Raw genomic sequence first — 27867 nt, 5'->3', positions numbered from 1 at the left:
GGCACAACTTTATAACAGAACTTCCGTTGCATGTTGTTCTTCTGGGAACAAGGTTTAAAGAAGACTAGAGATTTAACAGTATAACTTCCCACTTATTTATCCTCTGGTGGCTTCTGAGAGCATGGCTAATAAAAGCATTGCCTCCGCGGTCCTCCAGAATTTTTTCTGATAAACGCAAGGATTTCCATTCATCCACACTGCCCACCTGAACAGGGTATGGATGTGCATTGAAGATGGTGGGACCCTGAGTGAAGATGTAACTAACCAGTAAGGTTCAAGCCTTGGCCTCTGTTATGTATGCAGGTCATCATCGTACCCTTCCAGCCTAGCCGTAGCTTTTTGTGGTTGGTAGAACTAGTTAGAATAACTGAAAGTGATAGTTGAGGAAGTGGTTTGTCATGGAAAAGATGTATTGGATACGGGCAGGCCTTCAGTATTCCACTGTAATTCCAACCAAGTTGTTCTCCTGCTTTCTAGTGACTAATCAAAGGGTTAACAGAGAGATCAGAAGGCATGTGTCCGGGTCTTTTTTTTAAACTCATTCCTCTATGAGATAGTGAGCAGAGAAAACTGCCTCCAAGCGGAGCAATACATCAATAGAATGTTACAGCCCTTAGGTCAGATCCATGGCATTGAGACTACAAAGGAAGCGGGAGGAACAGCTTTTGGGAAAATTGTGGGATTAGTGCTTGGGTTGTATTGAAGGAAGATGAACAGACTGGAAGGGATCTGCCATGAATGGCCTTTGTATCTATGAGCTCAGCTTAATTAACACATTTCAGAATGACTCTCTAATAGTTCATGACTTTACATTTCTCAACTTCAAATTGCTAATTTGCTTTCTTTTTCCCTTTTCTGCAGCCCCCAAGGAAAAGCTTTTCGCTCCAAAGTTGAACTTATTGCATACTTCCAAAAGGTAGGAGACACGACGCTCGACCCTAATGATTTTGACTTTACTGTCACTGGGCGAGGCAGCCCTTCCCGGCGGGAGCAGAAACCTCCTAAAAAAGTAAAAACTCCAAAAGCTTCTGCCTCTGGTCGTGGTAGGGGAAGACCAAAAGGGAGTGTGAAAGCCAAGCCGAAGTTCATATCAGAGGGTGTTCAAGTCAAACGGGTTATTGAGAAAAGCCCCGGGAAGCTGCTGGTCAAAATGCCTTTTTCGACCAGTGAAGAAGAAGGAGCAACAACTTCTGAACAGGTTCTAGTAATCAAGCGACCAGGAAGGAAAAGGAAATCTGAATCTGGCGACCAAGCCGCTCCAAAGAAGAGGGGCAGGAAGCCCGGTAGTACACATGGTAGTACTCATGCTGCAGTGGTGGCCACTGCGGCTGTTGCAACAGTAGCAGCTACAACAGTCACAGCCGTTGTAGAAGCTACAACAAAAAAGCCAGTGAAAGAGTCTGCTAGCCAGCCAATCCGCGAGACTGTGCTGCCCATCAAAAAACGCAAAACCCGTGAGACAGTCAGCGTAGAGGTCAAGGAGACCACAACGCCGGAGAGTTTTGTCTCAGTGGAGGAGAACAGCAACAAAGGACAGAAGTCCTCCAGGAGCCCAGTTCGGAAAAGTAAAGAAGGGAGTCCGAAAGGAAGGAGCGGCTCAAAGGAGCATCACCACCACCACCACCATCATCATCACCACCACCACCATCACCACTCAGAGTCCAAGGACACCGGGCCCAACCCAGAGAGCTCAAGGGACGACAGCAGTGCTGATGAGCCTCAGGACTTGAGCAGCAAAGCTTGCAGAGATGATAAGCTGCCGAGATGTGGCCCTGAGAGTGACAGCCGCTCCACGGAGGCTGCAAAACCTCCACTGACAGACCAGTGCGATAGGAAAGACATGGTTTCTTCAAGCATGCCGAGGCCTGGCAGGGATGAGCCTGTAGACACCAGGACGCCGGTGACAGAAAGGGTTAGCTGACTTTAAACAAGTGGAGAAAGAAAACAAAAAGCGGAAAATAATCAAGGCAGCTGTTTCTCTTTGTGAGTAGGGCTTTAACAAGGCTTCCCAAGACTGAAACATAGGAAAAGAAAATCATGTTTTTCTTCTGTAACTTAGAGTTTCGTGGCTTCAGAATGGGGAGATGGGTGGAAACCTAGCTGTTTCTTACAATCAGAGTTGAGGTGGATACAGGCTTAGAGGTAGGTAAACATTGTCCTCTGGTGTACAAGCCCTTCCACCTTTTTCAAAGATGTGTTCTTTCTGTACTATACTACTGACCCAGAACAGCTTTCTACCTGGTTTATTAGCTGCACCAAATATAGTTTCCCCTAGCTCTTTGGAGACTTGACAGAATCTGTGAATATTGTGTCCCCATCACAGAACTGGCATCCTCTGAGGTTGTTGTTATATTTTTACCTAGTGGAGGCCAAAGGAATCCTTCAGGGAATGCACTCTGAGATTGTTACTACGGATTCAGATGGTGTCCCTTAACAAAAATCATGTACTTAGCCAGACGTGCTTCTTCACAACTGCATTAAGGAGCGTATCCTGATTTAAAGAACAGGGAGCATTAGCAAACAATACAACTTGGCTACAGGTTACCTTTTAAAACCAATTTTTGTTTTCTCACCAGTAGAGAAGGAAAGTCTCATGGGCACGTCCGCATACTCTGTAAAGATATAATTGCTAACCCTCTGGACAGTCCTTAAAGAGGCATTATAGTTTTGGAAAAATTGCAGCTAAGAGGAGGATTCTTGTTTTTTAATGTAAGTAACTTTCCAATGTAACCATTTTGCACTATTGTCCATTTACATACGTACAACACAGTTGACAGTGTATTCCCAGAGACCCTCTCTCTGTTCCAGAAATAGCGTGGGGATTGTGGGAGGGCGTGCAGAGGTATATCTGCGCTTGTTTTAAAGTGGGGATACTTCTGCATGAGTCCAATGAAGCCCCGAAACTCTAAGCCAACACTTCACCTTTTTAAGAACTTTCCTCCTCAGTGATGTAGTGATCATTGCTGATGTACCTGTAGAAGACCTCATGTTGGATTTTGCTCGAGCAGCAAGCGAACATGTTTTCTGGCACTTTGCAGCAATATACCTATGGCCCTGTGCTGGGTTCTGGTCCAGCGTGTAGAGTACAAGACAACTCCTCCCATTCAAGCAGTGCCCAACAACTTTCAGTGTTTTAGAGGTCTTCGACCACTCTCCAGGAAGCTGTTTGATGGCCTAGCTGCTCTTGTTTGCCTTCTGGTCCCACTTCCGAGATTGCAGCCAGTGGTCCATGGCTGGAGGCGAAGCCGAGCAGCAGCTGACTGTATATCTGTGATGGACAATACACCTCGTGTGGAAGCAGATCCTTCCCAGATGGAGACCATGCGTTTTTCCATCCTGTCCTCGCCCTGCTTCCAAGAATAAAGTCCCCCATACAAGGATGTGGTGGCTAGCAGGAATCAGTCTGCCATGGATGGGAGGAGTTGGGCTTTTTGTTTTTTGGCTTGTACTCTTCACCCTGTGCTTTGAAAGTATTTCTGCCTGCACCTCGCCATTGCTTTGATAGAAAAATAAACCATTGTCTGTGTTTACAGAGATGTCTTTCCCTCACGCACAGTATATCTGTTGAGGAAAATAGAAAAGCACCTTACTTAAAGCAGCAAAAACAACGTGGAAGGCCCTGCTTCCACCAGCACGCACAGGCACTCTGAGCTGCTGCTGTGCCCAGCTGTCCAGGATGTGTAGTCTCCTTAGTATGCACCCCAGGCTTCCTTTCCTACGCGCTGAAAGAGCTTGAGTTCCTATCTCTGCACTTTCCTTCTTGTACTGGAAGTTCACCCATTGCGTTTCTGATTGTCTTCTCTCTTGCTCTCTCCCCTGATGTTTGGTGCCATCTTTGAACATTGCACTCTAACATAACGCTATATAGCACAAGTCCCTAGTAGAGCTCCTGTTTGACTGTTCTCGTGTGTACAACTAGCGTGCTGTTCCTCAAATAACTGGATTCCTTGATGACTCTGCATGGCGATCACTACTGAACATTCGTTTGTACGGTATGTCGTGCCCACAGTCTGGAGATGAGAGAAGAGGTTGCTTTAGGCTGTCCTGAGTCAGACGGGTATTACAAGTGTGACTTCTGGTTCCATCCCATAGTCTGTTGTGGCATGCGTACAGTTAAATACTTGATATTTAGAATAAAGAAAGCATAGGAATCCTATTCTGCAAAAAATGCGATATATTTGTCATCGTTTCACGCACTAAAATAGATGAGGAGTTGATAAATAGGCACGACCCCTGGGACTGGCTTGGTAGCAGTTGAAGATGTGATCAGGGTTACCTTTGGTGCCCAAGGGGCTTGGCGTGGACCCTACACGAACACTCAATCTGCCCACTGAATTTATTCAACAGACTTCAGGGAGACGATTGCACGTGAACTTTTATTCTCTGTTTCCACCCTTGTTTTTGTGCGCTTTGAAGATTGCTGAATTTGAAGCGCAAATTGCTCATCCTTTCTTTCTATCTAGATTTACTTGCCAATCTGTCAGATGGGTCCAGCTCTCATGGTCTCCATAGTCAAAGAATGAGAGGCTAAAAAATAGATATTGAGATCCATTCACTAAACAAGAAATCAATTTGGGTTAAAGCTAGGAGTGATGGGTGGAGTGAGTGGTCACCTACTGTGCAGGGGCATCTTTCTCAACTTACAGCAGTGTCTCTGATTGACTCCCGACTAATTGTTTCACTTTTCTATATGCTACAGTCAAGTGATCAAATACATTCAAATTCCTTATTTAAAAGACAAACCCACACTTTCTGGCAGTGCTTCAGTTGAGACCATCTTGATCACTTTTAAATGCAGTGTAAGCCAAAAAACGCTTAGGACCATGGGTTGGGAAGTTAAAGACTTCAATACATTTGTCCTTTTGGCATCTTACTGAGTCCCTACCTCTTCTTTATGTGCCGCAGTCTTGGTTCATACAAACCCCACTGACCGCCATACCTTCTGTGGCACCTCAACCAAAAAGCATTGACTTCCGTTTTCACGTCTCGGCTAGACAGTGCATGCACCGTCTCATAGAGACATGATGTTTTCAATCTGTGGGGTTCAGCCCGCCATAGGCTTATCATTTGCTCACTCCATCATCACTCTTATATCCTTTGTTCCTATTTGTCCATGGCATGCATGCGTCACACCTCTTTTTATGTTTAGCCCTCCCCCAGAGCATGGACCAAACACTTGTGTCTATCACTGCTCCCGTTTTAGGAGATACTTTTTTCTTTGTGTTTAAGCACTCCACTCAAGTGCTCTTGTTTCACTCTCTCTGTCCTCCGTCCCCTGTTGCCTTTTTCCCAGTTCCACCCGCCCCATCTCAACCCCAGCTAGATTGCCCTCCCATCCGAATGCTGGTTTATCTGTGCAGGAGATACGTGCAGGAAATCTTTAGAAGACACAAGGTACATTTTCTTCTCACTTGTTTTGCAACACTGACCGCATCGTCAGATGGTCTCGTTATTTACATTTATTTCAATTACATTCATTTATAGTGCTTCTTTCCAACGATTACATAAAACACAGTAACTTAAGCGCTGCTTACGTAGTTCAACTACAATAAGATCACTGTGGGGCCCGGCTGAGATTCCGATACCAAATCAATGCTAGAGCTGCTCAGTTTACATATAAACATTATCTTTATCACACTCTTGCTGTTTGTAAAGAGGGATTGTCCTAAGCCGAGCTGCATGTGGAGTAATCATGCGAGTACAAGGTGCTCAGAGCTGCCTTTTCGCAGTAAAGAGGCTCTATGAAACTTGCTCAAACTGTAAGTGTCTTTGCAATTTCATCAAGTTCAGCAAAGGAGTTTAAAACATATATATGATTTCTTCCTCAACATCATGCTTTTGGGCAAAGCTGCCAGAATATCCGTCTGTCAGCAGCAGGCCCTGAAGGGCAGAAAGAAGAATATGGGACTGTGGTTCTGAGTGCAATGAGGCGGGGTCGGTGGCTGTGAGGGGGGCTCAGTGACATGGCCTAAACAAACACAAGATTCTGTAACTATCACCTCCAGGTAACTGCATAAAAAATAACACACACTTTAAATGAAAAATAAATGCAAGTTAAATGAACCGGTCAGAATTGTACTCACCTACGCAATGGAACCTTAGCTGGTTAATTTGTACACTGCAGCTGTGTGTGATCAGAATGTTATTGAATAAAATACTGGTTGGTACAGTGGGGATTAGTGGTTTTCCCACTTAAAGTGCTATGAGTCCCATTCTGTGAAAGAAACCACTGTGAATAGGTAACTCCTTATTTTAAAATTGTACTACATATACATATTAGGTAGGCTGCGCAAAATGCGCAAAAAGATCGAGTTTTTAAGATAAAACAAGTGCTTTCAGGGTATATATTTTTTAGTAATACGCAACTGTAGCAAGTGTCCATTAAAAGGACGCACTCCAGAACTCAGCTGATAAAATCGTTGCATTATCCCTCAAAACTAAGGCATCTTTGTCACCTTGATGCATAAAAAGACTCCATCAGTTAAAGCCTAAACTGCCTCCCAGGGAGCCTTTACATTTGCTGATTACTCAGTTGCACTTTTACATTTTTTTCTGGCACCAGGCACCCTGGGGAGAAGCCTTGTTTTTCCTTTAGCTCTCTGTTACTCCCTTACCTTGACAGCACAGGAGACCTCACTCCCTTTTCTTTCAGATAGTGGCATCTCAAGGTTGCTACTACATTCCAGGGCCAATTATTAAATAAAAAGTATAGCATTTTTAAAAATAAAAATTAAAAACCTATTGGCAGTTCGTTCTCCATACATCCTGTCCATTTCAACCTCTGGTTAGCAGAGTCCTTGCCTAATGTGAAACATAAGAATATCTGGTTTTGTTGGCTTACCTTTGTTCTCTGCTTAATGGCTTTTTGGTGTCCCATATTTATGGAATACTCTGTAATTACAGTTGACTGTAGAAACTTAAAGTTGGCCTGCTTTTGGTTTATAGGACTGAGGTATAAGTGACCAAACTTTTTCAAATTCGTGTTGATAATACAAAGGTGAAAAAACTCAAGGGGAGCATTGTCTGCACTTACTGACTTTATTTCGATATATGTGCATACAAATATATGTTATGGGATATGGCAGTGTTGAGAATCCTTAATGTCAAGAAATACTAAACTAAATCTGTCAGTTATATAAAAAAAACCTGACCTAAACATTGAGAGAGGCCTTTCCATGCACCTCCCACTTTCTTTGGCTCTTTTGTAAATAGCCTTCCGTAGAGAAACGCCACTGTAAGTGTGATTATTTACACGAAATGATTTTTCCTCCCTATCTAGGTAAGACTTGTTGTATGATCTGTAGAAAAAAAAAAAGATCTTTACCCCCTAATTTGTTATTTCTGTGGTAACATTCATGACGGGCACTTTGTTTCTCACTGCTGGTGCATGACCTCGGTCAAAATCATTGTATTTGAGAATCTAATATCCGACTTTGGTCGGGAGTGCTAAACATGATGCAGATACCTTTCCTGTTTAAGTAAGGGACACTTTTAGCTGGAAGAAAGAAGCATTTGTAAATGCCAAAGGCCACCAGTAGCCAATATTGATGCTGGTACATCTGTCAATAAAGTAAGGGGAAACTAAAGGTGGTAATTGAAATGGAGACCGTGCATTGTTTTTACACAGTATGATACGCGTAAGACTCCAGGGCTGTGTCCATGTTGGAAGATGGCCTTTACCTTAGGCTTAGCTCATTAGTTCTGAAGAAGCATTCAGGTGTCCAGTCGTTTCGGCATACATCTCTAATTGTGAGATTAATCAAAAGCTACATGTTTTATTCGTGTTAGAAAAGATCAGTAGTATAGAATGCTCTGCGTGCTCAGGACCCTCCTCAGTTTTTTAACTCTCTTAGAACACTCTCCTGAGTTCAGAGTTCAGAATTGGCACCGTCTTCCAACTTAGGACTTTCTTCAAGATAGAAACTGAACTTAAATTGCACCGTTGTGCTTTTTCCAAAGAGAACGTAGACTGGTTCAGCTTGGAAAAACTGGTTTGTCCATTAATTGCATAAGCGCAGTGCTCGAGCTGAGTAACGGGTAGGGACAGTACCTTGCTAAAAGCTCTTTTTGTAGTTAAACTTATAGTCTGTGTAATTGTTTATTGATATATTTGACTAGCTCCAAGGCTTAACAAGGGTTACAGGTAAGGGCATATCACACATAAATAGCCCAGAGTGCTACACTTTTCAAACACTGTGTGTAAAAAATATAGGCATGCCAGGAAAAATATTTAAAGTTCGCAGATGGAGCAGTCAAAATTGTTTAGATCCATAGTTTTCAAACTGCACCTATTCCAGATGTGAGCTTCACTAAGGGTTGAATGATTCTAAATTAATCAACTCTCAGCCAAAAGAACCTAACATGAAGAATGAGCAGCAACCATATGAGTCAGAAGGGTCAACGGTCAAGGAAGGATCTTTGCAGTGAACAAGAAAGGAAGTCTTTCCCACCCCCAAAAGATGCATCTTTCGCAACTGTGCTCTGCGTTGCCTAGTTGGGTTTGCCTTTCTGCCCCATTTTTTAGGTCTCGCTGGCTATCGCGTAAGCAATCGCTCAGCGAGACTCTAGTAAGGGGCTCCCAAAAGTGCTCCCAAAAGTGGATTGCATGGCGAGCACGCGCACAATCACGTGCATCGTGCCGCCATGCAATCCGCTTTTGGCATCGTACTTCAAAGGGTCCACTCCCCCGCCTGGAATGCGCTCCCCCGCCAAGCGCGTGCGCCACACTCCGCCGGGCTTGTCTTGTTTATTTATGTCTTTGTTGTGGTGACTCCCATCTAAGCTCCACTTTTGTGTGCACTTCCGTTTTCGCTTTTCTGGGCCTCGTACTTATTCTTCTTCTTTTTGTTGCAGTGACTTCCGTGTTATCCCCACGTTTGTGTGCACATTACATTACTGCTTTTCTGTGCCTCGTATTTAAAAAAAAAAGTGTGGCAGTGAATCCCGTGTAATCCCAACTTTTGTGTGCACTTTCATTTCGCTTCTCTAGGCCTCAGACTTCTTTAATTTATTTTTGTATTCCAGTGACTCCCGTGTAATCAACACTTTTGTGTGCACATTTCATTGCCGCATTTCTGGGCCTCGGACTTTTTTTGTTTTTTGTTGTTGCAGTGACTCTTGTGTAATCTCCACTTTTGTGTGCACATTTCATTGCGTATTTGCTCTTGACCGCCCTCTGACTTGATCTCTTTCCTACCCCTGTATACTTGCCCATTGAATGACACACACGCTCCTCCTCTGGCTCCTGTTGGTGTTCTGTATGATGGCATGAGCATCCATTCCCAGATGCCACCTTCTTCGCGCCCCTCATCCACACCCATGTTCTTCTCCACTCCGTCCTTGTTAATTGCGGTCCCTTCTCTATGTGTTCTCCAGACCCCATTTTCATAAGTTACTTCCCTTGGGCTTCTTCTACCGGGTCACGCTGCCCTTTCTTTGTTCCTCCTCCAGGGTTCATGGTAGATATAGAAGATAGACCGTCCTGACCATTTTTTCATCTAATCTTTTTTTTGTGTAAATTATTTATTCAGTTCAATTGTCCTAATTTACTCATTTTTGGTAATTGTACATTTTTTGTCTGGCTCCACCAAATTGGTAACCAACACAGTTTTTCCATTATATGAAAAAACCGTTATATTCTTATCAGATAGATATTTTCTGCATTTTGCCCATTCCCCAAAGTGACATTTTTGATATCTGGGTTCATTAAGGCTGCAGTCTATAATTCGAAAATATTCACCTAGGTCACCCTGACAACGCCCACTTGCATCGGCAACGAGAGGCCTTTCGCCTACTGTATGGGAAAAGATTCTGTTTCAGACTCAAACCACATATAAAATGGGGGGGGGGGGGACACACACGTCTAGATCACACCTTGATCTGCTGAACCGTATACCCTCCAGCTCTCTCACTCGGTGGGGCCTCTGGGGTCCAGAGCCTTTCCAACTAGACGGATCTCTCCAACTGGCCACAGCAGAGTATGTTTCAAATCAGTGTCCATGCCTTTAATAAATACAAAAATAACCTGTCCATGGCTACTAACATCTGCTGTGATCTGTCTGGGGTTACAAGTTCGCAGGCTTAGCTTTCATCTTTTGGGGTCGGAAAATTGGTTTCCAATTTATTGACACCGCTTTGGAGCAACAGAGTACGGTACAGAGTGCTATATAAAACAAATAATTATATTATACTTACCATAGGAAGACATGGCACGTGTGAACTACGTCTACCTCTCATTGCATTTAACCTCTCATAGCCCCCCAAAAAATCGGGAAAGGGTTTAAATAGGGGTTAATTAAAACAATGTCCGTGCTTTTCCCTAGTGCTGTGAAAGCACATTCTGATTGACTTAAAAAAAAAAAAAATTTGGAAAACATTTTACTACCCAAATGAGGTATGCGTTCTGCTTGGGATGCAATCTAAAATAAAGGTTCTCGGATATTCTCTGCACTGTACATATTTTGTCCCTTCTGCTTGTCTGCAACTTTGGAGCCTCGGGCGTGTCCCCTTACATAAACCGCTCTAAACAAAATGTCGACCGTCCATTTCTGACGCACTGTTTTAAGATGGTTTTCTCTCATCAGTCCACCCTCGACAATGTTGTTATATTTGTTGATAATTTCATAACAGTTCTTTTTTGGGGGGGGTTATCAAGGTTGTCTCAGCCAGGTCTCCGATACCCAAAGGGGAGACCTATTGGCTATGCCAATGCTTGTTTACCCTTGTGCCAGCCATTACCATGGATTTACTCTGTTTGGCCAAGTGTATGACTTATTGCTTCTTCTGATGCCTTCTAACATTTCCAGGACTAAAAGAACTTCACTTACCCATGTCAGCATTAAGTGAGGTAATCAGGTCATCAGTGCAGAGCTAGTTCCTAAACATTTGTCATTATGCCAGGCATTGAGTCAGTAATCATCTCAGTCCTTGATAGCATGTGGCCGTTCTCCATGGGTGTAGGGCTGTGCCATGATCTTTTGTCCTGCTGGTCTTCATTTGCTGCCTCCTCTTCTAGATCATCCGTCTACACCCCCTAGACTTCCTGGTTTGCTTGTTCTGCCACGTGTTCACTTCATAGACTGACAGTACCTAGATTCTAGTCCTGATGGATGACAACCCTGATGTTATCTCCAACAGTTTCTATTAATGTATGACGGCAGTCCAGTGGTGGATGAAGTCAAATTCGAGGTTCTAATCACAAGGCCCTGCCATCTTTGCTGACATTTTCTCATCTGGCCATCTAATCTCTACCCACACACCAAACTCTTCCGGAGCCGATATCATTTTGACATCTGCATGGACCAACATCTATTATCGCCACCAAAATATATTAAAAGATCACTTCCTGCTTAAAGTGACTATTAAAGAGGTTATCGTCTTTTTAACAATTCAACTGCAACCAGAACGTTTACTTCTAACTTTCTTGTTACTCATGCAGAGATTCCATTGTTCAAAATGCTGCTAGCCATATACTGCTTAATCTCAAAGAAGTGACTGCACCACGTATGTCCTTTCTGCTCTTAACTGGCTCCATGTAGTCTATCTTGTACAATTCAATTGTGACCCTCTATCCCTTGCCACAAACAAGACCCACCACTTCAGACATCTTTGCTTTTCTATCCACATCCTCTATTTGGCCAGTTCTTCATTATTCCAACTTTAGAAACTTATGTCCCAGCGGAATGAGATTATTCTTAAACTACCTAGCCTTCCACAGAGCTGCAAATGTGTTTTTTTAATTCAGCAAAATACCTAGAGCTCATTGACTCAGTTCTTTCCCTTCCTCCTTGAGATAGGCCCCTCTGAACAGTATAGAAAGTCATCTCCAGACTACCAGATTCTCTGGCACCATACTAATTGACGAATATGTGCTATAGAAGTGCCAAATAACCATATATCTTAATTGTCTAAAAGTATTATCTGTTGGAGTTTACAGAGGCAAGTGTTCACCTTCAGATAATATATGCATCAAAGAACACTTTGATGGTCATGTCTATCTTTGTTTTCCTGCTAAGGAATCTAATCCTTTTTTGAGGAGATGTAAATCATTCCTTTGAGCCCATGGTTTACGGTGAGTGGGCAGCTTTGCATGTGGCATTTATTTCAGTACGGATGTCTGTGAACTTTGAGATTTTGCTTGGCCATGCATAAAGATCAATGAGACTGCAGTACAGCTGAAGCCCCGCACCCACAAAAACACATATAATGTTAGCTGATTTTTTATATTATTAGCTCCATAAATGGCAATTAGATTTTATTTGAGGCTTTTGGTCATGGTGATTTTTTTTTCCTGTGGTCAGCAAACCTACCAATACTTGATTTACCTATTGGTCCTTCTAGTTCACTTTACGGTTATTTCAGAATACTCTTGAGTCTAACCTAAAGGTGTTATAGCCCCTCTCCATGATGGTACAGTACTGTGACATTTTAAAATAAGGCCTGCTCATGGCAACATCCTAGGCTACTCCCCAAGGCACCAGTGATCAATGTAATCAAGTAGCAAACATATTGCGATGCATACATTTATTTGCTAAAGCTTTCCTGCTCAGAGTGTGTTATGCAGTCCTCCCGCTTTCATCCAACTGGTGCACACATTTTGGTAATTTCCTCGAAATAAGCCAGGATTCTGACGGAGCTAACGATTTACTGGCTGTTTCTAATCTATAGACAGATAACTAGTACACCTTCGTCATGTTAGCCGTTCTTCAAGACAAGTGCACATTTTCTGACGAGAGACATTTCAGCTGCAGCCACCTGGAGGTTCTAAAACAGGGCTCCAGGAATATGGCAAGAATCCATGTGGTCTGCCACATGGTCCATTTTCTCGTGCTGACTTTCACCCATTTGTATTCTTAAGAAGGGCCATTTCTGATCAGGACAATAACTCTCACAGTTCAAGTAGCTTGTATTGAACTAGCTCCTGGTAACAGGAGGCATCTGATTTGCTTCCTCTTCAGCATTTTGTAAGCAGACATCTTAGACTTTTTTTCAGGGCCCAAGTCAAAAATGTAATGAGCACCTGTTTGTAAGTTTATAACAATATAATTTCCAAACAATAAGTAACTCCATCATCTGGCACCATCTCATGGTATGGCTTGCTTCAAAATCTATAAAAACGTTTTGCAGAACGAGCACTAAGCCCTGAAAAAGTTATGTGGCATCGCTCAAATGTGTTACTGTATTTTAGAAGTTTTGGTCCATTGTTAGATATTTTAAGATATCTTGTGCTCAGTAGAGCAGTGTTATTGCTTTGATGTTTTGTCTCCTTTCACCAATTTGGCTTCCAAACCAAGATCAGCAGAATCCATTTCCTTACAGTGTCGTGTACTGCTTAGTGATTGCAGAATCTGCCCTCCAGCCTCTTAAGAGGTCTGCTTTGTTTGTTGGCAGCACACTCCCTCATTTGGCACTCACTTGGGAATCTGCCCTCCTAGACTCTTAAGAGATCTGCTTTGGTAGCACAGTCCCTCCTTTGACACTCACTTGGAAATCTTCCCTCCTAGCCTCTTAAGAGATCTGCTTTGTTTATTGGTAGCACAGTCCCTCATTTGGCACTCACATAGAAATCTTCCCTCCTAGCCTCTTAAGAGATCTGCTTTGTTTATTGGTAGCACAGTCCCTCATGTGGCACTCACATGGAAATCTTCCCTCCTAGCCTCTTAAGAGATCTGCTTTGTTTATTGGTAGCACAGTCCCTCATTTGGCACTCACATGGAAATCTTCCCTCCTAGCCTCTTAAGAGATCTGCTTTGTTTATTGGTAGCACAGTCCCTCATTTGGCACTCACATGGAAATCTTCCCTCCTAGCCTCTTAAGAGATCTGCTTTGTTTATTGGTTGCACAGTCCCTCATTTGGCACTCACTTGGGAATCTGCCCTCCAGCCTCTTAAGAGATCTGCTTTGTTTATTGGTAGCACAGTCCCTCATTTGGCACTCACATGGAAATCTTCCCTCCTAGCCTCTTAAGAGATCTGCTTTGTTTATTGGTAGCACAGTCCCTCATTTGGCACTCACATGGAAATCTTCCCTCCTAGCCTCTTAAGAGATCTGCTTTGTTTATTGCTAGCACTGTCCCTCATTTGGCACTCACATGGAAATTGTTCTTCCTAGCCTCTTAAGAGATCTGCTTTGTTTATTGGTTGCACAGTCCTTCATTTGGCACTCACATGGACATCTTCCCTCCTAGCCTCTTAGGAGATCTGCTTTGTTTATTGGTACCACAGACCCTCCTCTGGCACTCATTTGGGAATCTGCCCTCCAGCCTCTTAAGAGATCTGCATTGTTTATTGGTAGCACACACACTCATTTGGCATTCACTTGGGAATCTGCCCTCCAGCCTCTTAAGAGATCTGCTTTGTTTGTTGGCAGCACAATTCGTCCTTTGACACTCACTTGGGAATCTGCCCTCGTAGCCTCTTAGGAGATTTTGTTTATTGGTAGCACAGTCTCTCATTTGGCACTCACATGGAAATTTTCCCTCCTAGCCTCTTAAGAGATCTGCTTTGTTTATTGGTAGCACAGTCCCTCATTTGGCACTCACATGGAAATCTTCCCTCCTAGCCTCTTAAGAGATCTGCTTTGTTTATTGGTAGCATAGTCCCTCCCCTGGCACTCACTTGAGTTTCTAGCTTTTCTCTGGTGCAGTTGATATTGATTGGACTTGTGGATGCCCCAGCTGGCATTTTTCCGACTGTGCTTGTGTCCACGCAGAGCACTGCCATCATCCGAGATTACCCAGGGCCCTGCCAAAATAGAGAACACAGACATCTAGTGATAAATAGATGGTTGGATACAAGGATGTGAATACTTATGTAACAAAAAAGAGTTTCCTTATAAGTGTTCTGCTTATTCATAAAAAAGTAGGCATTTGACCTATAAATGCCTGTTTAACTTCGGCCCAAACACCCCTCCCTCGATAAGTGTTTGCTTTAAAACACTCCTGTTTCCTTGATGATTTTTTTCCTGTCTTTTACAGATTGCCTTTTTGTGGTTGCTTTGTTGATTACAAGATATTATTTGCACTTTAAATGAACACTTTTCATGCATTTGTTCCAATATCTTCATGAAGACTCTTCCTTTTTATTGCAAGTTACTATGTCTGGATGTACAAATTTAATTATTTTGCCTGGGTTTTGTACAGCCAGTACAGCCTGCAAGCATGTTACGCAAACACTTAAAATGTCCATCGAAATGTAAGGACAAAGCTAAAATGTATCGTAAGATGCATTCTTGCTGCACAATTGATTTTACTTCGTAGTTTTACTTTTCAGTGCATATAATATTTTGTTTGAAGGATCTTCCAGCTGCCAACTTTCAAATAAACAATGAAGCTGCTTCCCACAGATGGTTAACTTACATGTAATGTAGGCTTGCCATACCACACTGTTTCAACTCTACCGTGTGCGCTATGGTATCATCACATAAAGACATGTAATTGGGCAAATGAATCCATTTGGCAGCGGCAAGTCCATGTCTGATGGAGGCCTTTGAGTCATGAAGACCAACAAAAGGGGAAGGGAAGACCTGCCTACACAAATATGTCTGCCTTTCTTGTGGAAATGGAGAATGGATGTTTCAATAGGAATCCTTACATGGAACCTATCTATCCTTACAGTTGTTACTGTATAGTGTCTTTGTAACCTGTTACTTCCTGTAGAGAATGTTAAACCCTGGGAATGGCAGTTGTATTCAAAATAGGGAGAAGGAATACATACATGGGCTTTTGTTCTGTGTAGTAGATACTCATCATTTATACCCGCCTTCCTTTGTTATTCCTAGATGCTCCATTTCGTTGTGCATGAGATCCTTTTCCTGCTGCATGGTGATTTTTCGCTTACTCTCGTGATTCTTTTCTCCACGAGAAGCAGTGGCTCAGTGCAGGTGGAGCACTTAACTCATTTTCCCACTCAGGAATATCTGAGAAGGCATCTCCACAGGAAAGCATCTCAGTATTTATGAATTCTTGGCTCAACACCGGGACACCTTGTCTTATCCCCGATCTTACATTCTCTTCATGAGTCTCCTCATACTGTCCCTCAGTCTCAGGACAGGCCCTTTGTTGGCAACTTCCTCAAGGCTACCTTTGGGGACAAGATTTAACAAGCCTTTCTTTGCCCTTGGATTACACTGTGTTGTTAATGTTAGCCTTGATAGAGATTGTGTCTGAATCAAACCATGTGTCTGTGCCTTCGTAGCTACGCCGTTGCACGTAGAAATTTTGGTATGTTCCTATAAATAGACAAGACATCTGTTAAGTCTCTGAGCATGAGCACTGAGCCTGCAGATAATATAGTTGTGTTTAGTTTTTTTACTCTTCCTATTTCTTGCAGACACCTATGAGGTAGACCCCTGGTTGGTATATCTCAAGTGACCACTGCTGTTCGAGAGAGCAGCCTTTCTTACAAGCACCTTTTTGTTAGGGGAGGGAGAGGGTTGCATCTTTGCAATTGATTTCACATTGTTTCATAAACTAGAGGCACTGCTAGGTGAAACGGATCTGTCTAATTCCCTGTGCGCACAATCACAGAGGACAATTTTGCACAGTTCATTGAAAAACTTTGTGTTGCACAATGGTCTGGAATGTGGCAACCTCTGTTGAAGTCATTGTTTCTGATCTGCTTCCCATGTTTGCACTAGTGTCCATGTGTCCCAACCTCCTGCTTTGGTACAAACATTTCTTTAAAGCCGTATTTGGGGGTGATAGGATTAGGCCAACTCAATTTTTATATAAACTGTTGGATACTGTGGCCGAAATTCAAATAGATACCAATATTTGTATGAACTTCCATGCAGAATTAAAGAGAAGAACATCAGAATGGCAGGGCAGTAGGCCAAGTGGTTTCATTACAGTTGGAGGTGACAGAGGGTTTCACAGCCTATGTCTTGGCAAGTCTGTGATCGCTGTGTGAGAGTCACCTGATGTGCCTGCAGACATTGCTCCATGAAGGAATCATACTTTAGACAACACTGCTTAGTAGTGTCGCCTTTCTCCAGTGTTTCTTTGTCAAATGAACTTTTTCCTAGTTCTGGAACAACTATCCAGGAACACGTCGAGCAATCACAGGCTGCATTTATGTTCAAGTCTTGTTGTTTGCAGAGAGCAGTAGGTTTGTGGGTTTTTTAAGCACCGACTGGAGAACGTGAACGAGTAAATGCTTTTAATATATGTAAGTATGTATATCTCAAAATAAAATCATTTGCTTCTAGCTCTAGAGGAGCCTGGTGGGATTATACCTATCACTTCTTCACAATATCCCAATGTCCGTAGTCTAGAACAGGGGGGTATGCCCTGCCAGTGAGACCACATGTCTCTACAAGCAGACCTGTGCTCTTTGTTCTCCAGTGCTTCTGGTTTTTGATATGTATATAATAAAGGCACATCCCCGCCCCACGCTATGTGAAGTAAAGCCTGTTAGACGCTGGGGTTTAGGGTATGAGGGGAGAGCGGGGAGGCTTTCTGCACTGATGTTAGTTTTTGTGATATATACATATATAATTCAGGATCTGGTGCGGGGGATTGAGAGTGTACTCGCCAATGCAGAGCCTTCACTTACCATGCGTTCCTTGGAAAATGCATTCCCATACGTGGGACCGGAGGGGTCACTGTCACCCAAAGGATTTGTGTGAGGGAGCAGAAGAGATGGAGGCCACATAGACATCTTGAGTAATGAACAGTGCAGCTCCTCGAGGGAGTGCTGCGGAGCGGTGGGGCGGGGTGGGGGCAGGCTAGAATGGGGGGCAGTAAACTCGGGCATATGGCACAATGGAGTTCAGTACATAAATAAATAGGACAATTTACATTGCGTGCGCTGCATCGCCGAGTTGGCGTTGCAGTGTGCGCAATGTAAATTGTGCTATTTATTTATGTACTTCACTCCGTTGGGCCGTATGCCGGAGTTTACTACCCCCCTCTCTGCCCCTCCCCTGCCCCGCCCCGCCGCTCTCCCTCGAGGAGCCGCCACTGGTAATGAATGAGCACAGCCCGCAATCAAGGGGACAGGGTATGCAGACCCACAATAAAGAAATGTACTATTATTATCATCAAATCGCCCTGTTCAATTGTTTTACATATGTATCGTACACCATAAACAACAACGTGATAGTATACATCACAATGACAAGGAAGAATTCAAAACTAGTTTAAAATCATTTGTCATAAAACTGATACATATCTACCAATCAAAGTCACTGTACAATCATTCATTATTTTTCATAATTAACCATTCAGTGCTGATAGATTATGTAGTTTACTCTGTCTTTGTTTACGGTGTACAGTACATATGTAAAATATTTCAACAGAGAGATTTGACTTCACCATCGATTGGGTTTCTTGGCAGTACACTCCTGGGTCGGGCTCCAGCCGCATACCATTATTTAAAGTGTGATGAGATCCATGAGATGCAATCAAGTCCATTGCACCTGTACTTCCATACAATGTGAAGACCATTTTCAAAGTGATTGGGAGATACAGGTTTAAATAAGGCTGAGAAATTTGCAAACAAGCATGTGCAAAGAGGATGAACAAACCTCAAATATAACCATTCGGTATTGGCCAAGCTCAGCTACATGCAGTTATGCACACCTTGCATTTTCGTCTGATCAGCATCAGATTCTCTTTTTCTCCTATCCTGCCTGTGTATGATGGGGGCGTAAAATTCATGTGGATCCATGTGGACATATACGTGTGATCAAAGCAAATAAAACATGTCTTTTTACTTTTAAATTGTAAACGGTGTAACATATGATAAAGCATTTTTCAACAACAAACTGGTTAATCCTGATCCCAATTCAAACATTTTCAGTGAAGCTCCATGTAAACCAATCCAATGCAATAATTTCCCTCCAGCCAAAATTGAGTAAACTCCGTACATTTTGCCTTCTTTTTTGTCAGTACCCTGTTCCCTATGTGAACACCCATGTCCTGTAGACGTGTTTCTGGTGATGATTACGACAAACTGGAGGGCTACTGAACTGCACACTTTGTTCCTTCATAAGGTGGTTTCATTTGAACCGATCCATCTATTGCACCCTTCCTTCTCTCAACGCATCCATCAGAGGCAGGCTGCAGAGTTCATACTCAACGAGGACTCTTAGACTTTGGTGGATTGCTTCACAAAGATATGTGCACATTGAACAGATACTTAATGTGAGTTTGCCTTCATAAATGGATTTTCTCACCCCTAAGGTTTACAAGTATGGCAGAATTTCCTGTGTGAAGAAGTTTGCTCAAAGGCCAGGTTATTGGTATTTCAGGACTGGGCAACCTTTCAGAATAGGTGAACACTCGCAGCCTTGCAGGGTATGGGGTACTTACAGACATTTTCCCAGCACCTTTTCATACTGTAGACAAAGATGTACCTTTGTCAGAGGCGAAGCAAGTCCGTATCCATAAATTCATTTTCGCTACATTTTCACATGCATGCCTTCTTAGGCATGTACATACTGACAAGCTACAACAGCCTCTGCTGGATTCCAAGAATGTAGGAAACCTGCACAGACTATAGATGTGAGCCAACACGTGTTACTGTCCTCTCAGGATCTTTATGAATGGGGCACATCCTGAATTGACAAGTACAGTTATTGGCAAGCAACTTTTGTTCACTTAAGAAAGTCTTCTAATGGTGTGGTTGTTATGCCTCAGGGGCTGTATGCAGCCATGTGAGAAGATAACTGTGCACTTTAATAGGGACATAGTGGCCTTGCTGCTATCTTTAGAGTAGTGCCTTTGCAGCAGATTTGTAAGGCAAACAATAGATCTTTTGTGAATTACAATACCTGGATTGGATGCCATGGCACCTTTGGTTCAAAAGTCGATATTTTAGCATATTTTTGGGAACCTTCAATTCATTTTCTGAGTTTTCCAATGCCCTCCCTTCAAATTGTTATGTATTCCTAGCGGCTCTTTCTAAGATAATTTGCAGAGGATATAGTATACATTGGAAGAAAGTGATCTACTTGGGTAACACTGGAACTAACTGATTCTGTACAGTGCTTAGCTTGAAAAATAAAGTGCCAGAGCCCTGTCAGGCGGCCACGGCAGCTTCTACTACCCATTGCCCCTGCCTGCGCTATCAATAACAACACCTAACCATGACACTTCTGCAAGGGTGACAATTCGGATTATTCCAGGCCGCCCAAAGCTATAAGATTGGCTTGGGCAGCTGGTATTAGTCAATTTTAATGTGTAAATAATTATTTAACAACTATTGTTGTGCTCATTTAAAAATTAGACAGACAGCACCTCCATGTGGTGGACTGTCATGAGTAATGGTGCCGACAATTAAGTGCTGGTGCCCAGCACCAGAAACCAGCGGCTCAAATTAAGCACTGATTCATTCAGTCTGCATATTCTTTTGTGACTGTACTGTTGTCTGCTGACACCACCGTACTTAAACATTCTAAGACTCTGAAGAGGGGAACCAGTCTTTATAACATCCATAGGCACTTAAAATGTTTTATGTAGTCTGTATTACATTTAACGTTTATTAAACCAACTTTCCTCTCATCAATAAATTGCAGCATCTTTGCTGGTATAGTTGGGCATGTTTAATTTGTATATTAACTCTAAAAAGGTCCCAGAAACATCTGGCCAATATATCTTAAACATTAGCTGCTAGATGCCAGTTGTAAGAGTAATGGTTAATATGGTATGTCCCTCTGCTCGATGTTTTACTTATGAAAAGATATGTTTAAAACTGGATGAAGAAGGTCCTCTGAATTTCCAAGGAAATGTTAAGTGAAGTAACTGCATTGCTGATGACAACTCAAATTTAGAGAAGTGGACAAAAGAAAATATTGTTAAATTTCTGTGGGGTGGCTGGATTCTCTGCATTTACTTTAGGAGGGGAAGGGTTAAGATTGCTAAGAGGTATTTTTGTAAGATCTGCAGCCTCTTCCTTCACATGGTGTTGGGGCCTGTCTTTACCTGCTTCCGTCAGTGGTAACAGCCGCTTCTAAAACGGCCTTGCTTTAACCGATTGTAGTGATCACCATATGACCAAATATACAAGGACTGTTATTTCAATGTATGCTGAGTGCTTTCACTGTACAGTTCGAATATGTTAACTGTGCTGTTGTTTTTCTTTTCTAGTCTTCCTTTGCTTCCTCTAAGGTTATTTTGTATTCATAACGAAGTTCTATGATGGTCTTTTCAACTGTGGTGTCGAAATTTTAATATTTATGTGTAACTCATGATGAGGGGAAAAAGAATTGTTGACGAGTACACTTAAGTGTTTTATCTGAAGCTAGTATTGTTAAAAATGCAAAACTGAAAATAATTATTTCAGAGAGAAATGCTTTGTGACTCTTTTAAAAAAAATAAAAGTGAAATCATGCCCACAAACTCTGATGAACAATAGCACCATCTTCTGTCATCTGGACCTCCCAGAATCACAGACCGTCAAACATTTTAAATGATCTTTCTGATCCAGAAATGTCGCAATAGCAGGGTTGCTTGTAAACTTGGTATTTTCCAAAATGCTATTGTTTCTCTCTGTCTGCACTGTCCTTGTAATTAATTGGTGTGGACCATGGGAAACGTCTTGGGTTTATAGGAGGAATCTCTTGTCTCTGTTCATCATGATGATCTGTTGTCTTCATAGCCATGCAGAAGGGATCGCTTGTTTGTGCTAGAGGGGATAGCCGTCTATGAAGGAAGAAGCCCATGTTTGGTGTGAAGGACTGCTAACTGTTATCCTGAGATGATTCCTCTGCACATCACTCAAAAGAAATAAAAGGAAATAATAATGTAACAGTTGCTATACCCATTTAAAAGGAATGTGATTTTTATTTTGTGTTGGCTGTCCTTGGCTCCTTTTAGTACCTCACTTTCCATGCTATTATGCATCCTACTGACTGAATCCTCCTTATGAGTTAAGACCATGAGGCAGGTAATGCTTAACGCCTAGGCCATGAATTTGCATGTGCACGATTTCTTGACAGCAAACTTGTGAACTGTAGAGGGGTGTCTGGATGTCCGAGTAAGATGTACAATGTAGAGTTAAAGCATCTACGGACTACGAACATGTTCCAGTTGACCACCTTCAAGCAGTAGCTAGCAGAGTTGAGGTAGATCTATTTTATACACATAAAAGCAGTCTCAGCACTCTACCTCAAGCACATCCCAAGCTCAGATTTAAAAAAGAATATCCAACGATAGAGGCTGTTGTGTCAATAACTGCTTTTATGATCTACTACTCTCACTCTCTTTGTAGCAGTTACATTTGCCAAAGATTGAGCTACACCCTCTGTATCTGGCTTTCGGCTTTCAGAAGGGAAACTTTCACTTGTGGCGTACCAAAGAGGCTGGTAGTTCTGTGCATTTGTCCCTGACATTCAGCTGAGTACTGTATTCGATTGGCTGCACATTAAACACCCATTGATCCCAAACCACAGCTAAAAAAAGAGGCCTGAGGTAGTATTTATCTCATTACTGTTTCCAATGAGAAGTGCTCATGGGAGTTAAGCATACGACTACAATCCTTTCCTGGTAGGTTAGATCTAAAAGGGCAAGACTTAGCTCATGCCAGGATTTTTACATCATCACCATCACAAATAGGGGGAAGTAGCTTTGATTCATTAGTCAAAAGTTAAAAGATCTGTGAGGTGGTATTGTTTCCAGTTTCTTGTGTTTTTACCTTTTCCCTTAAAGGAGTCGCCTTTCTTCTGGAAATTTCTGGTCACATACTTCTCTTTCTACAAAATTCTAGGCCGGCCTTTGATCTCATTCTTTTAGACTTGTTAGCTCATTCACACCGACTAATGAAGGAAGCAACCCTCTTTCACTTTTGTATGCAATTCAGGGCTTTACAAAGTAGGAAAACCTATTCCAGTCTTTTTAAACAGATCTGTTGTTTCTCAATTCATATTGCCTGCTAATTTACCCCACACTTACTGCCTTTTTAAGTGCACAAAAGTATTCAGTAAATCTCCAAACGAATAAATAATGTGTAATATCCATGCAGATAATTCACAGCAGAAGCCTCAGCACAGGTGAGTTCAAAGCTGGCTTGGTACCGTTGTCACATCCATCATGACTGCCTGCTTCTTATGGCAGCCACCCTAAATGGATAGAGTAAGTGGCTAAACAAGGGAAGTGAGGGGCGATTAGGTAGATAAATACAGGGTTCATTGCAAGCACAAGAGTGTAACCTTCACCTGCACATACAACATGATAGTATCGGAAAGAGTTAAGGCAAGAAACAATGAGGCCAACAGATTAGATGGCAAACCTGCTGTTATGAAGTAATGCAGTGTTGAACAGCCTTGCAGAGCTTTGGCGAATAGAGGGCAAATATATATATATATATAATATTTTAAAGCATGGAATGGGTAATTATTCTTTGGAACGGTCACCACTTCCGTTAGTGATGTAGTGATCTTCCTGTGTTAAATTAACTTAGAATCCCATCTCCATGTCAGACTCACAAAATTATAGGATTTCAATATGCCTGTTTTTCAGAGCAGTTACTCTCTCACTCCAGTTTCTAACATTCCAGGGCCCTACTTGAGTTGCCAACAGGGGAGTTCACCCTCGTAGTGTTCAAAATGGAAGTGGGCAAGAATATGAATGGTGGCTGGCACCAAACATCTGGTTAGGCACGCTCTTGTTCTTTTTATAGCCAGATCCATAGGAAAGGTAAATTCTTATGTTACAAGTGATCTGATTGGCCGTAAAATGTTGCTGCTTAAATACAGCTTTCCATTTAATAGTGTAACCACATTTTCTGTACCCTAAATTTACTGCTTGGATCCTTTGTGCTTGGTATTTTTATGAGTCTGTTAAACGTGAAACAGTAACTAGCATGGTCTTTGCCCTGAATCTTGGTCACTATTATGTAATATGCGGTCTCTTTCTATTTAATTTTTTCTCGTGCACACATCAAAGTTACACATGGATATTTCAAGACCTGAATCCTCTCCAGTTCCACTACATAACTAAAAGAGCTAGGACTTCCTTTCTGAATATTTGTGAATGTTACAAATGTTGAATCAAGCGGATAGGAGATGTATTCATCTTCTCCACCCATGTTCTACATTAAAGGGGATGCATCATGTAGGAAAGGAGCTAAGTGTTTTAATGAGTCTGAATGTCTTCAAATCTTTCCAATCAGTTCTCTGAACAAAGGAATATTAATTTCAAGGAAGAGCTGAACCAACACCTAGGGGCCAATTCAGAAAGGCATTCATTAGCATATGAAGTAGTACTCCTTTAGTATTTGAAGAAGTAGTCCTTTCGTATTGTATGTAGTACTACTTTAGTATTTGAAGAAGTAGTCCTTTAGTATATGAAGGCTACTCTAATCACTGCTCAATGGGCGTGTTTTTAAGAAGAAAATGAATAAAGAATAAATTGATACAGACGTCTCTTCATGTGCCAACCATGTATTATGTTTTGTTGATCATTACTGTCGCAAGTGAAATGTGTGCCGAACTCATATGAGACAGACTGAATTTAATTAATATTGTGAGTGCTGAACCACCATCAACTAGTACTCCTTTAGTATTTGTAGTGGTACTCCATTAGTATATGAAGTAGTACTCCTTTAGCATATAAAGTAGTACTCCTTTGGCATTTGAAGTAGAACTCCTTTTAGTATATGAAGTAGTACTCCTTTAGTATATGAAGTAGTACTAGTTTAACATATGAAGTAGTACTCCTTTAGCATTTGAAGTAGTACTCCTTTAGCATATGAATTAGTACTCCTTTAGTATTTGAAGTAGTACTCCTTTAGTATTTGAAGTAGAACTCCTTTAGCATATGAAGTAGTACTCCTTTAGCATATGAAGTAGTACTCCTTTAGTATATGAAGTAGTACTCCTTTGGTATATGAAGTAGTACTCCTTTAGAATTTGAAGTAGTACTTCTTTAGCATTTGAAGTAGTACTCCAGTATTTGAAGTAGTACTACTTTAACATATGAAGTAGTACTCCTTTAGCATATGAAGTAGTACTCCTTCAGTATTTGAAGTAGTACTCATTTAGTATATAAAGTAGTATTCCTTTAGTATTTGAAGTAGTACTCCTTTAGTATATGAAGTTGTACTCCTTCCCCATATGAAGTAGTACTCCTTCAGTATTTGAAGTAGTACTCCTTTAGTATATAAAGTAGTATTCCTTTAGTATTTGAAGTAGTACTCCTTTAGTATATGAAGTAGTACTCCAGCATATGAAGTAGTACTCTTTTAGTATATGAAGTAGTTCACCTTTAGTATATGAAGTAGTACTCCTTTAGTACTGCTTCATATACTTGTGAATGCTTTTGTGAAGTAAACTCAAAAAGTCTACAAACGAAAGATCAGGGAATATTGATATACAGTAGGTACAAATAGAAGGGACTGTGCCATAGATACACTGTTAACAATAGTGAACTGAACAGTATTACTTGGCATACTTCTAAATACTTTTGTGAATTGATCCCATTATCTTAGTCTTGTTTAAATGTTATGTCTGTTTCTTGTTGTTTCCTACTGTGCAATGTTTCATAAACCCTACCCAAGCTAAAAAGATTAAAGCCTATTTATAAATATAGAATTTCCCAGAAAAGTGTTGGAAAGACAGCAGTGTATTACTTAGTGTTTGCCCTGAAAGTAAGACCTTATAGGTATTGATTAGATGGCTTTTGGTTCCAGCCTTGGTGCAGATCCTCTCAAGGCCTCTAAGAGCACCTTACCTTCCAATCCCAGGAGAATTCTTATATCTGACCTATTTAAAGCAGCACCTGACCTGGACAGGAAAGGTACACAGACAACATAATCCCGTTCTACAGATCCATCCATAGAATGTTAAAAGGCTGGCTGTCCATGAGCATTGCGTGTAGAGAAGCTTTCTGACTAGATACCTGCTCATCATTAAGCTCTTTGATTTGGAATATCGTGTTTTTGATATGCAGCCCAGAAATAGAGATCGTGCAAGAATTTGCCCAACTGCTCTCAACATAGATATATTTGGGTGTCCAAAAGTAGATAGTATTTTTGATTTTCTTCAGATCTAATCTATGCAAATAGCATAATGTTCAATCTCTCACATTGCAGCCTGTGGTCTTTACATCCCCATTAATTAGCATATCAATTAGGGCATGCATACTTACCTTAAGATCTCTACATTGCCAGACTCCATACTATGATGAATTACATTGATTTGACTCGCACTGTAATGGTACACATAAAACACTCTTGAGTGTGGCAGGTTGGGATCACTTTTCTTTCCTACCCTTTTCAGTCTCTGTTGATGCCTTTCAATGTCATTGCACCATCCACTCAATGCCATGGTAACTTACAAAAACACAGCAAAACTGTTGAGCTGAGACCAAAGTCAGATAATTAAGCAGGTGGAGGTAAACCATATGGAACTTCATCCTCCAGTTAAATATAGTATTGACGCGGTCAGGGCTCTTGAAGAATTTCCTTTTCCTGTTGCTGAATGTAATGGCTGTAGGATTGCAAATCTGCACAACATAATCACAGTAGACGTCTTCAGGGCTAGTTTGCAGGCAGCTTGTTGATCAACAACTTTTATTTGGAAATATTTGAGACTGCTACCAGAATGTAGTGGCTTCAAATGTAACTCAGGTTACAGTTACTATGGTAATTAGAGCTTCATTCTTCCATCCACAGTCTAAGAGATCTCCTTGATGTGGCATTTTCCCTTACTTCTCAAAATAGGACATAGTGTACAACCACAAAAACTAACATGTTTTTTCAATTGATAGAGGGCCATGGTTTTCCTACTCACTCAGTTTTTAGTTAGATCTTGCATGAGACAGCGCTTGCAAGACATTTTGTTAGCTTACAGTGGGCTTAGAGCTCTCCCATTGCTTACCATTCATTTGTGTCCTGTCACTCTCATTTCCTTGCATCTCTTTGGTCAACATGTGCTGGCTGCATTTCCTCTTCGTGAGTTTGTCCCTCCCCTGGAGCATGGCCCAAGTACTGCTTATTTTCACCGCCAAGTGTCCTCCCACTGCTTGCGTGCTTTCCGAGTTACTGTATATAATTTAAGTTGTAATACTCTATAAGAGGGTTACAACTGTGCATGTGTTTACAGGTTGTTTCCCGCTTCCCTCCCCTCCCAGTACATGTTGTTGTTGCTCCACTGTTGTTGCTTGCCCTTTTATGTTGTCCTGTTGTCGTTGTTTTTTGCAGCATTCCTCCCGCGTTATTGCTTGCATTGTAACTCCCCCCTCCTCCTGCGTTTCTTGCACCCCCCCTTCTTAAAATTTGTTGTTTGGCCCATCCCCTCCCACTAGAAAAAACAAGCATTGGCAAAGCATTGACCACGTCATGGCTTTTTTTTTTTTTTACTTTTAACCATGCATCACAGCAGCGACGCTGCAGCACTAAAGAATAATATTGACAAAGCCAATAGATCTCGCTTAGGCAAGACCTATTGGTGTTGCAAGTGCTTGTTGATAATGTTTCACTTCACTGCCTTTATTTTCAAGTTTGGTTTCTTATTCTCCCCTTTTTATACTGTTTGTTTCTGATTATGTCAACATGTAAAAGAAAAACTGAAAACTCCAGTCTGTTTTAAGGGTATTCATGTATACTAAAGATCCAAGGGAATGTCTGCCGTTACTCTGGCATAATGATTTTGGGTAGTTATGAATTCTGACCCCCACCTTCAAACCTTTTTCAAAAAGTCAAGTAAGTGTCTTGGTTCTGGCATTAACACTAAGCCATAGTGTTGGCCTAAAAGACAATCTTGATCAGTATTAAGCATTGCTATCTGAAGTAGTGACTGAAGTAATACCTTAGTCTCCAAGATAAATAGAAAGCTTATGGCCTCAACACTGACCGTCAAAGGGTAATCCCTCCCTTTACACCTGAAAGGGCAGTTTTACCAAATGTTATTGTGGACAGTGATGCCCCT

At 41.7% G+C, this 27867-nt stretch overlaps 1 protein-coding gene across 1 annotated transcript in view; it reads left to right on the top strand.

Annotated features, from left to right (window-relative positions):
- The window catches only part of MECP2 (methyl-CpG binding protein 2), a 409440-nt gene that overhangs the window by 363039 nt on the left and 18534 nt on the right, over positions 1-27867 (top strand). Inside the window, exon 3 of the mRNA XM_085629745.1 lies at positions 862-27867. This exon is cut by the window's right edge and continues 18534 nt beyond it. Within this exon, the coding sequence (XP_085485871.1) occupies positions 862-1921 (1060 nt within the window). The 3' untranslated portion in view covers positions 1922-27867. The remainder of the gene's footprint in view (positions 1-861) is intronic.

Source organism: Triturus cristatus, chromosome 10 (assembly GCF_964204655.1).
Source record: "Triturus cristatus chromosome 10, aTriCri1.1, whole genome shotgun sequence".
Lineage (NCBI taxonomy): Eukaryota > Metazoa > Chordata > Amphibia > Caudata > Salamandridae > Triturus > Triturus cristatus.
Note: the sequence above shows the minus strand (reverse complement) of the source record. Positions and strands in the feature narration are given on the sequence as shown.